At 41.5% G+C, this 14477-nt stretch overlaps 1 protein-coding gene across 4 annotated transcripts in view; it reads right to left on the bottom strand.

Annotated features, from left to right (window-relative positions):
- Positions 1-14477, bottom strand: part of GRIA3 (glutamate ionotropic receptor AMPA type subunit 3) — a 210701-nt gene that overhangs the window by 78313 nt on the left and 117911 nt on the right. For all 4 annotated transcript variants that reach the window (XM_054039726.1, XM_054039725.1, XM_054039727.1 and 1 more), the window contains exons 7-10: positions 13732-13899; positions 8712-8816; positions 6964-7071; positions 5539-5745 (exon numbers count right to left, since the gene is read on the bottom strand). In XM_054039726.1, the coding sequence (XP_053895701.1) occupies positions 5539-5745; positions 6964-7071; positions 8712-8816; positions 13732-13899 (588 nt within the window). The remainder of the gene's footprint in view (positions 1-5538; positions 5746-6963; positions 7072-8711; positions 8817-13731; positions 13900-14477) is intronic.

The following is a 14477-nucleotide window of genomic DNA, read 5'->3' as shown; positions in this document are numbered from 1 at the left end:
CCTAGCATCTTGGATGGGTACATACTTAGGGTGGCTAGCCCTGCCGGCCATGCCTACCCTCTATTTTTAGCACACTTATTTGGTCAGAGCTAGCGTGGGTCTGTCTTCTTGATCTGGGAATTACGGGCAGAGTTCGGGACAGAACCACGTCTCATCCTCCCCCGTCCTTTTTCTCTCAGACCAATGCTGCCCCCGTGCTGAGAATGGTCTTCATCCCATTCCCAAAAGCGTGATGCTATTTAAGCACAAGTGGCCAGAATCATTCGAAGCAGAACATTATTCCTTTCTGTGGGTTACTTTAATGCGGTGAAGTGTATCAGCACTTTCAAACATTACACATGACAGCGGAGAGGCTGCCTTTCCCTGAATTCCCTGCGCCTCCCCTTTGCTGCATCTTACCTTCTTAAAGCGGTTCTACTAAAGACTCTTTTATCAAGGGAGGGTTTATGGTGTTTGTAGGGCTTGGGTTCTTTTTTTTTTTCCTAATAAAGTATTTCGTTCTCACAACTAAGAAATGTGTTAAACCTGCTTTCAATTAGCCTCACTGCTGTGAAAACCAGATCAGATCCAGGGAGGGGAGGATTCCTTAGCTGGGCAGGAAAGAAAGAACAGGAGCACACTTCAAAAGGAAGAGACTAAATAAAAGCCTATGGCAAGAGGCTTACCCTACATTGGGGAGAAGAGCCATTGTCTAGGCCTCCATGGCTGGTGGGTTTAAAGCCTTGAGCAAAGCATCTCTGGTGTGCACTCAGTGGGAGGTGCTGCTGCTAATTGGCAGAAGTAGTGGGGATGGCTCATTGGAGGACAGTACTTGCCTTGGTGCTTTGCACTGCTGGTCAGATTTAAATGTTGACTCCGGTTCAGAGATTGGGAGCAGTTTAACTCTCTTTTGCAGCCCATGGAAGGGGTAAAGGGTGGAATATACCTCCAGCCATACTGCTTCCCTTGCTAGCAGTGAGAGCTGGGCTGGGGTAAGTGACTTGCTCATGATCTCTCAGGACAGAGTGGGAACAGGAGCCAGATCTTGTGCTGTAACCACAGGACCATCTTCCCTCCGTTCTAAGCACAGCTCTATTGTAAATCTCAACAGAGTGATGGATTCTATGTCATATGAGGTGAAAACTATTACACAGAAGTGGTGGGGAAGGGAAAGGAGGTGGCCACATGGCTTTGCCCACCTCCAGCCACACTGTTTGGCAGAGCCAATCCTATAAAAGGCTGTAAAAGTGGAGACTCTGGAGTGTATTTGGCTGGGGCACAGGACTCAGAATCGGAGGTGGGAGGTGCTGCTAATCAGCAGAAGTGGAGGGGATGCCATTAGCGGATGGCTCATTGGAGGACAGCACTTGCCTTGGTGGGCTGCTCTGCTAGTCAGATGTAAACATTGACTCAGGTTCAGAGATTGGGAGCAGTTTAACTCTCCTCTCAGTGGGAAGTCACCCCACTGCCATCATCTCCATGCAGCCACCAATTCTCTAGTGTGTCCCGCCCCTTTTTGCACCACTCTCGAGGTGCATAGGGACCAGAAAGCAGCTACATCCTGCCAGTGGAGAATTTCATCCACCTTGGGAGAACTTTCATCACCAGGCCACCCACCCAGGCCTGAAGTAGGGGATATGTCATGGGGCAGGGAGGACTGCTCCTGGAGAAGGTTGTACTCTGGCCACCAGGCTATGGTCTCTTGTGGGCTGTTCCTAGATGGCTTAGATAAGAGCAGACTCTCAGCTACGCTAACCGATGCTTGGGTCAGGGCTGATACAGCTCTGTCCTCAGAATCTGGGTCACTTTGACAGGCTCTTTCTCTGCTACACTGAGTGGAAACTCAGCACAGCTGAGAACCTTGCACTTAGTCTGAAGGAGAATGTGCAAAAATGAAGCTAAATGAGAAATCCAGATTTTAGTGACAAAAATGTGAGGAAAGCAAATGGCTTTGCATTCCATAATCTGCCCGGAACCTACACACAAGGAACCTGTCCCTACCCATCTACCTTGTATATGGGCCAGGAGGTAGAAGCACAGGGATTGTTCTGCCTTTACTCTCCTGAAAGTGTCTGGTTGCCCCAAAAGAAGGTAGGAAGCAGTAAGGGGGAGGCAGGAACAAAGACATGGCAAAAATGAAGCTAAACATCAATTAACTTTAATTAGATTTCTAGCATTGAAATTTCAGACTCTATGGCTGCCCTAAGTGCTTCAGTAAAAAAGGTCTGAAACCAGGAGGCAATGCACACAAAAGGGACAATATTAAAGAGGATTTGCATATTGTCTCCCCAGCGATGCCAACAAACATGTCAGGTTAGCAGCAAGAAATAATTGATTTAAACTGCGGACAAGGAGATTTAGGTTAGAGATTAGGAAAAACTTTCTAACTATGAGGATAGTTAAGCACTGGAATAGGTTACTGAGGGAGGTTGTGGAATATCCATCATCAATGGTTTTTAAGAACAGGTTAAACAAACACCTCTCGGGGGTGGCTGAAGTTTACTTGATCCTGCCGCAGCATGGGGGACTGGACTAAATGACCTCTCAAGGTCGTGCCCTACATTTCTATGATTCTATAACACAGTAACATCTTATTTGCCATGCGACTGCACAGCGGTTAGCTGTTAAAACAAATACCATCTGAAACAGTGCATTCAGCAGCAACTCTGTTCAACTGTTGGATAAACTTGTTCCAAAAATCCCCAACTCAAGCTTCTTTTATCCCTACTGGTCTGGTTATATACATGCTAATAAAGGCATTTAAAAATTAATCTCCCCCTCGTTTACACAAAATGGAATCCAGAGGAGGCAAATGTGACAGTCATTTCACAGCCAAGGCTCACAATGGCACCTGGGGAAACGTGCACCTTTACTTTCAGTTTCATAATAGAGTTTTCAGCTCATGGGAGATAAAGGAGAGTCGTCATGTAAATGAGACACCTGTTCCTAATAATTAGTGGTTACAGAGCATTTTTCATCTTCAAAGTGTTTTCCACTGGCTCATTATCCTCACCTCTGAGAGTGCTGAGTGCTGTAGGTCGCTATCCCCCTTTCTGCAGATGGAGAAAGGATAAGAGCATTTCAGGAAGACACCCGAAGCCTGCAGATGATTGGGGGAGGCTTTGAAGTCTATGTTGACTTGAACATAGCAGGGTTGTCTTCCCTGATTACAGAGACCCAGGTGGCCTCCCTAAGGCCTGCTGGCTCCTGCAGTTCCACTCCAGCGCCAGCCCAGCAGAGCTGGGCAACTCTGTTGGGCTGGATCTTCAGTCAAACCTCAGGGGACATGTCTGACCTTTGGATAACTGAGCATTGCAGTTCCATGTGATTCAAATCATTAAGCTTTGACTGCACAAGAATAAGGCATAGCTGTTCATTTTCCAAACTAAATGAAAAGTGTTTCAATTTGTCACTAACTGGAAAGCTAAAGCCTTGCTAACCCAGCTTCCTAAATACAAGGGAATGAACCCACTGGATGAAACAAAAGACAGACCGAGGGACAGGTTTTTGTTTTTCTACCAGCGCAGTCTCGGTGTGTGTGGTGCTCACAAAGCTGCAGTTCTCTCTGCAGACAAAGGTTCATAAGTGCAGTCATGTTGAGGTAAAGCACCCGGGGCTCGGCAATACACAACAGTGCTGTGCTAGTCCCAGAAGGATGTGGCTGCGGGCTCTACATCAAACCAGCTTATTCAAAGAAAAGCTGGCTTGAAAAAGGGGGCAAACTTTCTCCTCTCCAAGGCCTGCTCTTTGGGAGCACCTTGCAGAGCTGGGATTAGTTTTCCCTGCTGCAAGCCCTTGATACAGAGGCATCTTCCATGGTCCAGCAGCTGCAGAGGTTAATTTTACCTGCATCAAGTCCCAAAGGAAGTGACATTGCTTATAACACACTCTCCAACAGGCTCAACCCCAGCTTGCGACTACAGCTTTAGGAATTGACTTTTCTCTTTGTCACTTGGCTCTCTTTAGTATGCATTTTTAAAATGACTAGATCTGCTTTATTGGCTGCTACATGCCTAGATGACTAGGGCAGTTGCAGATGACCTAATTATAGATAACAGTGTTGAAGTTTCTTGACCTGGAGAGAAACACTGAGAGTTTAGGATTTCACTGCAGTGTAATAATACTATACCCTGAGCTAGCAACTCTCAAAGTGTCTCATAAAGCCTCACCCTGTGAGATAGGTAATATTATTATTCCTGTTTCATAGCTGGTAGAACTGAGGCACAGAGAAGTTTGGTGACTTGCTCAGGTCACACACGTCAAGTCAGTGGGCGGGCAAGGATATGACCCAGGAGTCCTGATTTCCAGTCCTCTTCACTTAGTGCCCATTAGACTCCACTCCTTCCTCCCCAAAAGTCAGACCATAAAATCACTGTTTTCTAAGGTTTAAAACACATATAAGTAGAATGGACAGGGCTCAAAAAAGTTGAATGGGCTGGGCAGGCCTGAGTTACTATTTCAGCATTAAGAAATCCTAATTGTTTTTTAAATATAGCAATAATAAAACAGTTACCCAGTGTCTTTTGTGCCTATTACTCAAAGTGATGTACACATGATATGCAAACATAAAAGTAGCAGCACATTTAACTAGACAGCAGTTGATTGGCTGGTAGCAGATATTTTAAAACTAAATCCAGAGCTTAGGAGAAGTAGACCTCGTTGGGGTTGTAACACTCCATAAATGTGGTGATATTAGGCCTGTATCATGAAATATGCCCTGGTGAAAAGGCATAACATGTCGGTGCATCTTTTGGCCTGAAGTCAATGGCAAAACTCTCACTGGTTTCCATGTTGCAGGATCAGCCGCTTAGGGCCAGGAAAGTTAATGGGAGTTTTGCCATTGACTTGAATGAGAGTAGGATCAAGCCCCAGGGCAACTTTGGAGACAGAGTTCCTCCAGCAGGGATGACAGCTTCTGGAGCTCCAGTGCATCCTGCTTCTGTTCCACTTTTTTACAAGGGTACAGGGCAAATGTCTCCTCATACAAAGCCAGCTCTGCACTCTTTTCTGGGAGCCAGCACCAGTGCTGCTGGTAGTCTTGTGTCGTCCCAGAGCTCAGGATGCACTCCTGCCTTACATATGCACGAAGAAGGGATGGAAGATCCTTGTATCCTCTCCTCACAAACATATGCACCCACATTGTGCAGAGCACAATACATCCCTCATTGTTCACAAAGATTACAGGGAGAAGGAAGAAATGGCTGTCAGCCTGCAAGCAGAAAGCAAGGTGCACACTAGATCAGCATATGCAGGTTGTTAGCTCAGGACAAAGCAGAAATGTTCTGCTGTGTTTACGCAAAGTAAATATGTTCACCCCAAATACCATTGTGTAACCACTTGGCGTATAGACTAGTTGGGGGTGGCAGTGAAAAAAACACTCTCCATGCAATGGAACAAATTATTATTTTTTTAAATAGATTACAAAATGAGACTAAAAATAAATATCTAGAGATTGTAAAACAAATTTAAACAGAGATTTTTTATTTTGCAGTTTATTAACGTTGTGCATGTTTTTTTAAAAAAAAAAGAACATTAAAATGAACGTTAAGGGAAACTTACCCCATAGACTAGTTCACCCACCATGCCATTCCATATCTTAGACTCAGGGTCCCTAGCTCCGTATTTCCCATCTCCAACAATTGACAGTTTGTATTTTATTCCAACATGTTTTGCTATTTCATAAGCTAAGTCTACACAATATCCTTCATATCTCTCATTCCCTTCTAGTTGTTCATGGTTTTTCTTATACATTACATATGGCGATTCCTTTGAAACAAAAGCAAAGATCAAAAGTCTATGAATATAACACATGCCTTTAAAATATGCAAAACGAGAGCTGTTATTAGCATTATTTTATGTTATTGGCAAATATCAACAATATTTCCTGGGCTGCTCTTATATAGTAATTGGAAAGATTTCCAAGTCAGCTTCACATAGACATTAAAGGCTTCCTGGCAAGACAGAATAGTTTAGTTTAACAATCCTTAGAAGCGCAACTGAAATTCATCAAATGGCCAGATCCTGCAAACACACATGCAATTCGCTTTAATCACAAGAGTATTCCCACTAAGGCAATGGGGCTACTCACATGAGTAAACTTACAGTCTTTTTTCAGGATCAGGCCTGAATCTCCAGTAAATCAAAGATAAGCACACCATAATAATGCAGTACTTAGCTTATAAAGCAGTGATGTACCTGCTCCTGCTCCCATTGAAGTCAATGGCAAAATCCCCACTTATTTAAATGGTGCAGGATAACGCTGATGCTTGGATTTTCAAAGAAGCCTGAGGCATTTAGGTGCCCAGCTCCACCACAGATCACCTAACTCCCGTAGACTTCTTTGAAAATCCCAGCTGAAAGGCTGAGTGTGTCTCACTAAATTATAGTCAAGTAAAATATGATCCTACTAGCAAAGTCATGAAACTGACTCATGCTCAGGACAATTGTAACAGGCACCAAAGGCACAAATAATACTGTATTACAGACCACATAAGCAATAGGCTTTAGAACTGACACAGATAACACTGACTATAAGAAGAGCATTATTCTCCACAAGCATTGGATGTCTTTACATATTGTCAAAGCATTTCCAATTCACTGTGGGCCAGATTGTGCTATCCTTACTCAATCAACAGGAGCTGTGCCTGAGTGAGGGCTGCAAGATTTGGTCCTACAGCAGTAGGGGCCAGATCCTGCAATCATGTACATACATAAGTAACTTTACTCACGTGAGGAGTTCCACTGAGTTCAAGTAACTGAGAAGAAGGAAAGCACAATGTTGAGATCAGTGGGACTCCTCCCGTGAGTACATTTACTCATGTGTGTAAGTGTTGGCAGGACCAAGCCCTCCGTACATCTCTGGAGGTTGCTGAACTTCTCAGTCACTTGAAGTCACACAGCATTCAACATTGGGCCTTCTAATAAATCTCAGAATACACGTGTCTTCCCACCTAAGCACATACTGACTAAGAACATGCAACTTACCAGGATGGTAGTGACTACTATTGTTCTATTCTCCACAGATGAAGTGTCATTAGACACTTGCTGGTCTAGTGCTGGCACAAATCTTTCATATTCATTCCAGTAACCAGCCTACAAAAGCAGAGAGTGTTACCTAGTTACATATTTTTATAATGATTTTGGTGCATAAAACTGATGCTTAAATAGAACTGCCTTTTTTATTTTAAAAAAGTGATTTTTATTTAGGATTTATTCAAGATACAGACAAATGAATATTGATCTAAAAGTTTTTCTAGGACCCCTCATCAGCTATTAGCAAGGTCATGGGACACTTTCTTGCCAACATCGGGCTGTGGGAACCTTTTGCTGAATTTTTACATTGTTCCATCACTGAGTGTGTAGCACGCAAATAGATATGCAAAAACTATGTGAAAGTAATGTATGGTTCTGTACATATATATTATTACATAATATATTTTATCAGAATACCCATGGAATAATTCCTGTATTTCTGCAACCAGGGAATACAACATAGGACAAGAAAATAAACTGCAGAATTCTTGAATGAACTACTTTTAATTTGCAGCCTTAAATGTCTCACTTGAACTCTGCCCTTAATCAGTCTCAACCTGGTCTATTTCTAGCATACTAAATCTCTAATCGACTGCAAACAGCTACTATTTAAAATAAAACCACTCCTTTCAAACAAAACAAAACACAAATATAGGCTGCTACAAATGTAGGTCAGGTAAAGGCAGGGGATATAAATAACACTGGTCCTATTGCCGGAGGGGCAATATTTAGTTTTGGACCAGTGACAAGGTTCAAGACCTGAAGTCATGTAGCTCTAGGGTTACATACACAGGCTGAGGAGCTGGGATTCTTGATATACAGAAGCATCCATTTCTAGAGTAAGGGTACAATTTTCAAAAGTGCCTAAGTGATTTAGGCACATAAGTCCCATTGACTTTCAATGAGACTTTAAGGCTAAGTGCATAAGGGTCAGATTTTCAAAGGTATGTAGGTGCCTAAAGATGCAAATAAGCACCTACTGGAAGTTTTAATGTTAGGTGCCGAATTCTAATTGAAATCAATGGGATTTAGGCACCTAACCTGCTTAGGCCCTTTTGAAAATTCCACTAGGCACCTATTTGCATCTTTAGGCACCTAAATATTTTTCTAAAGCTGGCCCCCAGCCACTTTTGAAAATGGGACTTAGGCTACTAATTCACTTAGGCACTTCTGACTATTTTATCTTAGGCCATGAGATAATCATATTTTGAACATCCTGATTAAAATCCAAATGCTGTTTTACACTATTTTAAGAGATTTTTAAAATATATGGGTTCCAATTCTCTATTGCTCTGAGGCCTATAATGGAGAGGAAGGAGGAGATGAAAGGAATTTAGGAGAGAGGACTGGGCAAAGGATCTGAAGACACCACTGTAGGAGGAAATCAGAGTTGAGATGTGGCAGGGCAGGCACCTCAGATGTGAAGCTAAGACGTTTGCTGTAGGAAGGTATTCAAGGAGTGAAGGTATTCAAGGGCAGGGGGGAAACATGAGCAGAATAACAAGGACAGAATGGAACGACATTCCTATAAAATTGCATAACTAAAGAATTAGGGAAGAGGAGAGATAAATGTAGTGGGAGGGGGATCTATCAGATTTTATATCTTCACAACAGTTGTATGATATTGCTTGTTTTCGTGACTTTGCGGCAATACATATTTTTTAAGAAGCCCAAGGAGAATACATATTTTGAGAACTTACCTTCCGTGATCCAGTGGCTTTCGTTTCATACACATCAATTGTGTAATTTGTTCTGCGTCCGTAGGTGTCAAACTGAATATTTCCAGTCATTCCTTGGACTTGTACCTTAAACAGGGAAATAGTAAAACAGTTACATAGAACAATATTTCTATTTTTTCCCTCTTTTATGTCCTGAAAGAATTTACTATCTCTGTGATCATTTCCATTAATACCTGTGCCCTGTCCAGTGTCCAACAGGGCCATTTACATTCTGTCTACCTAAAATTCCCCAGTTCTCCCAGTTTCAACTGTAAACATTATTATTCCTCACTGCCTATGAGCTGATGCAGAACTGCCACTTTCCATTGCAAGGAAGGCTGCATTTCAGTGCTGAGTGAATCTTGCATATATATTATATTCAAGGTCCAATTCTGCCATGTTTATTCACACTTGGTGAAATTCCCTCCTTTTCAAAGGGCCAACACAGGGTGCATGTACCACTGAAGTGCCACATAAACCCTCACAATTAGGGCTCAAGTAGGGTGACCAGATGTCCCGATTTTACAGGGACAGTCCCGATTTTTGAGTCTTTTTCTTATATAGGCTCCTATTGCCTCCCACCCCCGTCCCGATTTTTCACATTTGCTGTCTGGTCACCCTAGGCTCAAGTGGTACATATTGCATAAGCCTCGTGCTGTAGGGCCAGATCCTGATACTCTTACACCGAGTAGCACCTTATTCCACAATTAGACCTGGTGAAGTCAATATAAGTGAAGGTATCAGACTCCAGCCCCATTAGAGGAAGAGTGGCAGAATTTTGTCTATACCTTGTAAAGAGATTGAGCTTTGTCTAGATGGATGATGCTACATAAATGTAAGTCGTTACCATTACTTACTCACATTAATAATTTTGAAGGAAGTATGAAGTACTTTGTTTCAAAGGCAAAAAAAAATCTGTCTTTCTTGTTTCCCTAGTATTAAAGTATTAAATTCATCAGTTATCAATACTGACAAGCTTGCAGCTAAGATAGAAGAGGTAACTGTCAGAAACTTCAGTAGGATCATTTATGTTAAATTTTAGGGAAATTTTATAGCGGTAATAAGAGTTGGGTGATAGAACAATTTGCTAAGGAGGCGGTAGAATCATAGTCACTAGAGATGTTCAAAGCTGGTCACTGATCTGCCAAGGATGGTTTAGAGATGATGTAATCGATCTTGTCAGGATGCACAGTGATGGATCACATAATTCAGTAAAATCCCTTTGCCCCAGATTTATCCAGTGGGCCAAATTCAGAGGTGATGTATAAAGAGTGTAAATTCTGTGTCTGTAAGTGGATGTGAGTCAATGTTAGGGTAATTTGTGATTTGATGGGACTGGAAAAAGATTTAATTTCATCATCCTTGACTTTCTTAGGTTCAGCTCAACTCATTATGATTCCAATCTTTATTGAACTTTTATTGCAAACATAGAAACCACAGAAGCTCTGATTCAGCCATCCAGGCCTATTCAGCATGTGTGTAACTTCAGGCATATGCTAATTCTGTTGATTTAAATGGAACTTAAGCATGTGCTTAAAGTTAATGTCACCCACTCCATAAATTTATCAAGCTCAGTCTTGAAGCCAGTTAGGTTTTTTTGCCCCCACTGCTCCCCTTGGGAGGCTGTTCCAGAACTTCACTCATCTGATGGTTAGAAACCTTCGTCTAATTTGAAGCCTAAACTCGTTGATGACCAGGTTATATCCATTTGTTCTTGTGTCCATATCGGCACTTAGCTCCTCTCCCTCTCTGGTATTTGTCCCTCTTATGTATTTATATAAAAGCAATAATATCTCCCCTCAGCCTTTTTTGCTTAGGCTAAACAAGCCAAGCTCCTTGAGTCTCCTCTTGGAAGGTAGGTTTTCCATTCCTCTGATCATCCTAGTAGCCCTTCTCTGCGCCTGTTCCAGTTTGAATTCATCTGTCTTAAACATGGGAGATCAGAATTGCACACAGTATTCCAGATGAGGTCTCACCAGGGCCTTGTATAATGGCAATAACACTTCCCTATTTCTACTGGATATACCTTGCATGATGCATTCTAGGATTGCATTAGCCTTTTTATGGCTGCATCACATTGGCAGCTCATAGTCATCCTGTGATCAAAACATCCAGGTCTTTCTCCTCCTCTGTTGCTTCCAACTGATACATTCCCAGCTTAGAGCAAAAATTCTTGTGGTTAGTCTCCAAGTGCATGTCATTGCACATTGCACTATTAAATTTCATCCCCATTTCTATTACTCCAGTTTTCAAGGTCATTCAGATCTTCTTGTATGATATTCCAGTCCTCCTCTGTATTGGCAATACCACCCAACTTTGTGTCATCTGCAAATTTTATTAGCACACTCCCACTTTTTGTGTCAAGGTCATGAATGAAAATGTTAAATAAGAGTGGTTCCAAGACCGGTCCCTGAGGAACTCCACCAGTAACCTCCCTCCAGCCTGACATTTCACTTTTCAGTATGACCCATTGTAGTCTCCCCTTTAGGCAGTTTCTTATCCACCCTTCACTGCTCATCTTAATCCCCATCTTCTACAATTTAACTAATAATTTCTCATGTGGAATTGTACCAAATGCCTTACTGAAATCCAGATAGATTAGATCTACTGCACTTCCTTTGTCTAAAAAAAACAGTTGTCTTCTCAAAGAAAGACATCCAGTTGGTCTGGCATGCTCTGCATTTTGTAAAGCCATGTTGTATTTTCTCTCAATTACCATTTACCTCTAGGCCTTAACTACTTTCTCTTTCAAAATTTGTTCCAAGACCTTGCATACAATTGAGATCAAACTAACAGGCTTGTAGTTTCCCGGATCACTTTCCCACCCCCCACCCCCTCTTTCTTAAAAATAGGTACTCTATTAGCAATTCTCCAGTCATAGGGTATGAACTCCAAGTTTATGGATTCATTAAAAATCCTTGCTGTTGGGCTTGTAATTTCGTGTGCCAGTTCCTTTAAAGTCCAGGTCTGTTGTTGTCCACTTATTGGACACTTTAGGTTCAAATTCAGGGGAGGAAATACAGACTTGCATAGTTTTTCAAAGATATAAGGATGCAGAATCAGGTAATACCAATCTGCCTTTTGTTGGCAAGACGACTGCAGTTTGACATTGAGTCTGATGCTTGGATCAGTTATTTGTAGGATGCTTGGATTGATTGTTTGCAGGATTTCTTGTACTGAATATTCTTTTTTTTTTTTAGGTGTTCCATGGCTGATGTAGGTAGGAAATATTATTAATTGGAAGTCATAACTTCCTGAAGCAAAAGTGCAAGATATATCATCTAAACAGGAAAAAGAACACGCTTCATTGTGTGGGTTCTGGTAGGAATCAGGGACGTGTGATGATCTTGCGCTGGGTACTGAGTGGGGCTGTTGAGATAGATGGATAAACCTCTTCAACTTATGTTAGACTATTTAAATATAATGGGCTGAAATCACCCTGATGTAATTCAATATTCTGTGCCTGCCTCAATCATGAAATTGTCTCTGTGTATCTTATGAATCTTTTATTAAAGCGGCAGCCTTTTACCAACCAACATTTGGATTTTTTTTTACCTCTCTCAAACAGGGTGTGTCTTGTTGCACTGTTTGTGTTCCCGTTCGAGCCTTGTTGATGTGAGTACTTTGGGATCTCTTTTGAAGGGTTTATGTATCACTTCTAATTAAGTTCTAACTGACTACAAATCTTTTAACTGTTATGAAGGTTGAATTTAATTAACTTATCTTCAAAAGTGTGTAATGCTACATTAATGAAACTACAGTTAGGGCATTTGTTAGGGAACTGACACTGTGATATAAGAAGTGTTCTGACAGTGAGAGACTGAATCATATCTCTCATTCTATGAGAGAGGGAATTACCCTTTTGATGTGATCCTTCCAATTTGGCAAATTTGAAAAAGCAATAATTAAGCCAAGTGAATGAAGTCTGATCTAGGGGTCCTTTTTATAGCATGTGGCCTTAATTCCAATCTTACTCATTCCAGTCTTACACCAGTGGAGTTATTCTTGATTTCTACTGGTCCAAGTCAGAGCAAAATCAGATCCTATGTATCTGGTAGGTTTTCATTCACTTTTATGCCCCCAAATCAGTTTAATACAAAAGGGAAAGAAAGACAAACAAAACCACAGGGATTTGATCAATACTAGATCTGATGCAATAACTAATGGTTAGTACTAGGGATTGGCCAAATAGGAGTAATCAAGTTGGAAATAGAGTTATGTTAGGGTTCAGAGAGCAGGTGTAAGGCAAAACTCAGGGCTAAGGTTCAGGCTGGTGCAGAAATCCTGCAATCTGTTAACATGGTCGATCATACTGTTTGTGCAACTTTTAGAAAAAAACATAAGCTGATTTTTGACTGGTGTGATATATAGATAAATACACAGGTACATATGCTCATAATATATACGTGGTTTACAGTACACCTCCTGAGGACAAACTGTTCACCCAGTTCTGTTTTATTTTGGGCCACATTTTTGACCTCAACCTAGCCTCAGAATATGTTTGCAAAGCTTTTAACACACCCGTTTGCAGAGATGCTAGTATACAGTACGGTGGGAACTGCATCACATTGGCTAGCTATTACAATTGGTGCCCAGTTGTCGCTTTTTATTTCCTATGAACACTGAATTCTAGAAGACAAATTTATGGCCATGAGGAAGAGGGTATGTGTGTAACATACTGAACATGTCACCATGGCCCTTGATTGGATGGGATGTCAGACCACTCTCGTGTTTGTCATTACCCTCTTTACTGGCCTGGGTACAGGATAGTCATTGTTAGCTTCAGCACCAAGGCCCTGTGCTTATGGAGTAGAAGGATGTGAGTTCTGCCCCATTTGGCATGGGCAGAGTCCTTACAAGTGCATTTGTTGCAAAGCTGCACATGCAGATTTACAGGTAGCTTTTGAAAGTTGCTTCCTTCATTGTGTCCTTGTTGTTTTAAAGACTTACGTTGTAAAAATGCGATATACCTGTTCAATAGGTTAGGTACATTTGCCCTTACCATTTTCAATGCTCTTTCTATATCGATTCCTTGGCTCCAGGGCACTGCAGGGTTTGCTAGGCAGTCTCCAGCACTACCTCTCCTGGAAACATCAACACGCTGTCTTCGGAGGTAGCGGAAAGCCTCTGCTATGACTAGGATTGCATCATGGGTCAGTGCAGACGTATACTAAAATGGATGCAAATAAAATATTGTGACAAACTGCACTCTGGAAATTTCCTCAGGTTTATAAAGGTCAATTATTTCTCCCTGTTAAAATGTTTTTAGAGCAGCAACAATTTCACCCCCCGCCCCCATGTCACATGTCATTTAGCAATTACATATATTTAAAGTAAGAAATTTAAAATGTTATGATTTCCTACAGTATATAGAAAAATAGTTTATAGTTCCGTAAAGTACTGACTAGATTTAATTGGAGCGCTGCCTGTCTAAAGCAGGTTGATGAAGAAGACCTATAATGCAATGCTGGGCCATGTTGTAGCCAACTGCAACATACAACTCATAGTTGAGTTTTGCTTGGATTTTTTTTTAACGAATTAACCATCTCAAAGAGCTAGGAGTAGTTTAAAGTTAACATTAATGATTTCTGTCTCGCCCATGTTTCTAATTAGCTAGGATCCACGGCCAGCCATAAATTGGTTTATTTTTCTTACCAAAAAACCCAGCCCCAAAACCACCTCACCCTCACTACTTCCTTATATTGTACAAAACTACAATCGTTACTCAGGTTATAAATCTGATATTCA

The sequence above is a fragment of the Malaclemys terrapin genome, chromosome 9, assembly GCF_027887155.1.
Source record: "Malaclemys terrapin pileata isolate rMalTer1 chromosome 9, rMalTer1.hap1, whole genome shotgun sequence".
In the NCBI taxonomy this organism is placed as follows: Eukaryota; Metazoa; Chordata; order Testudines; family Emydidae; genus Malaclemys; species Malaclemys terrapin.
Note: the sequence above shows the minus strand (reverse complement) of the source record. Positions and strands in the feature narration are given on the sequence as shown.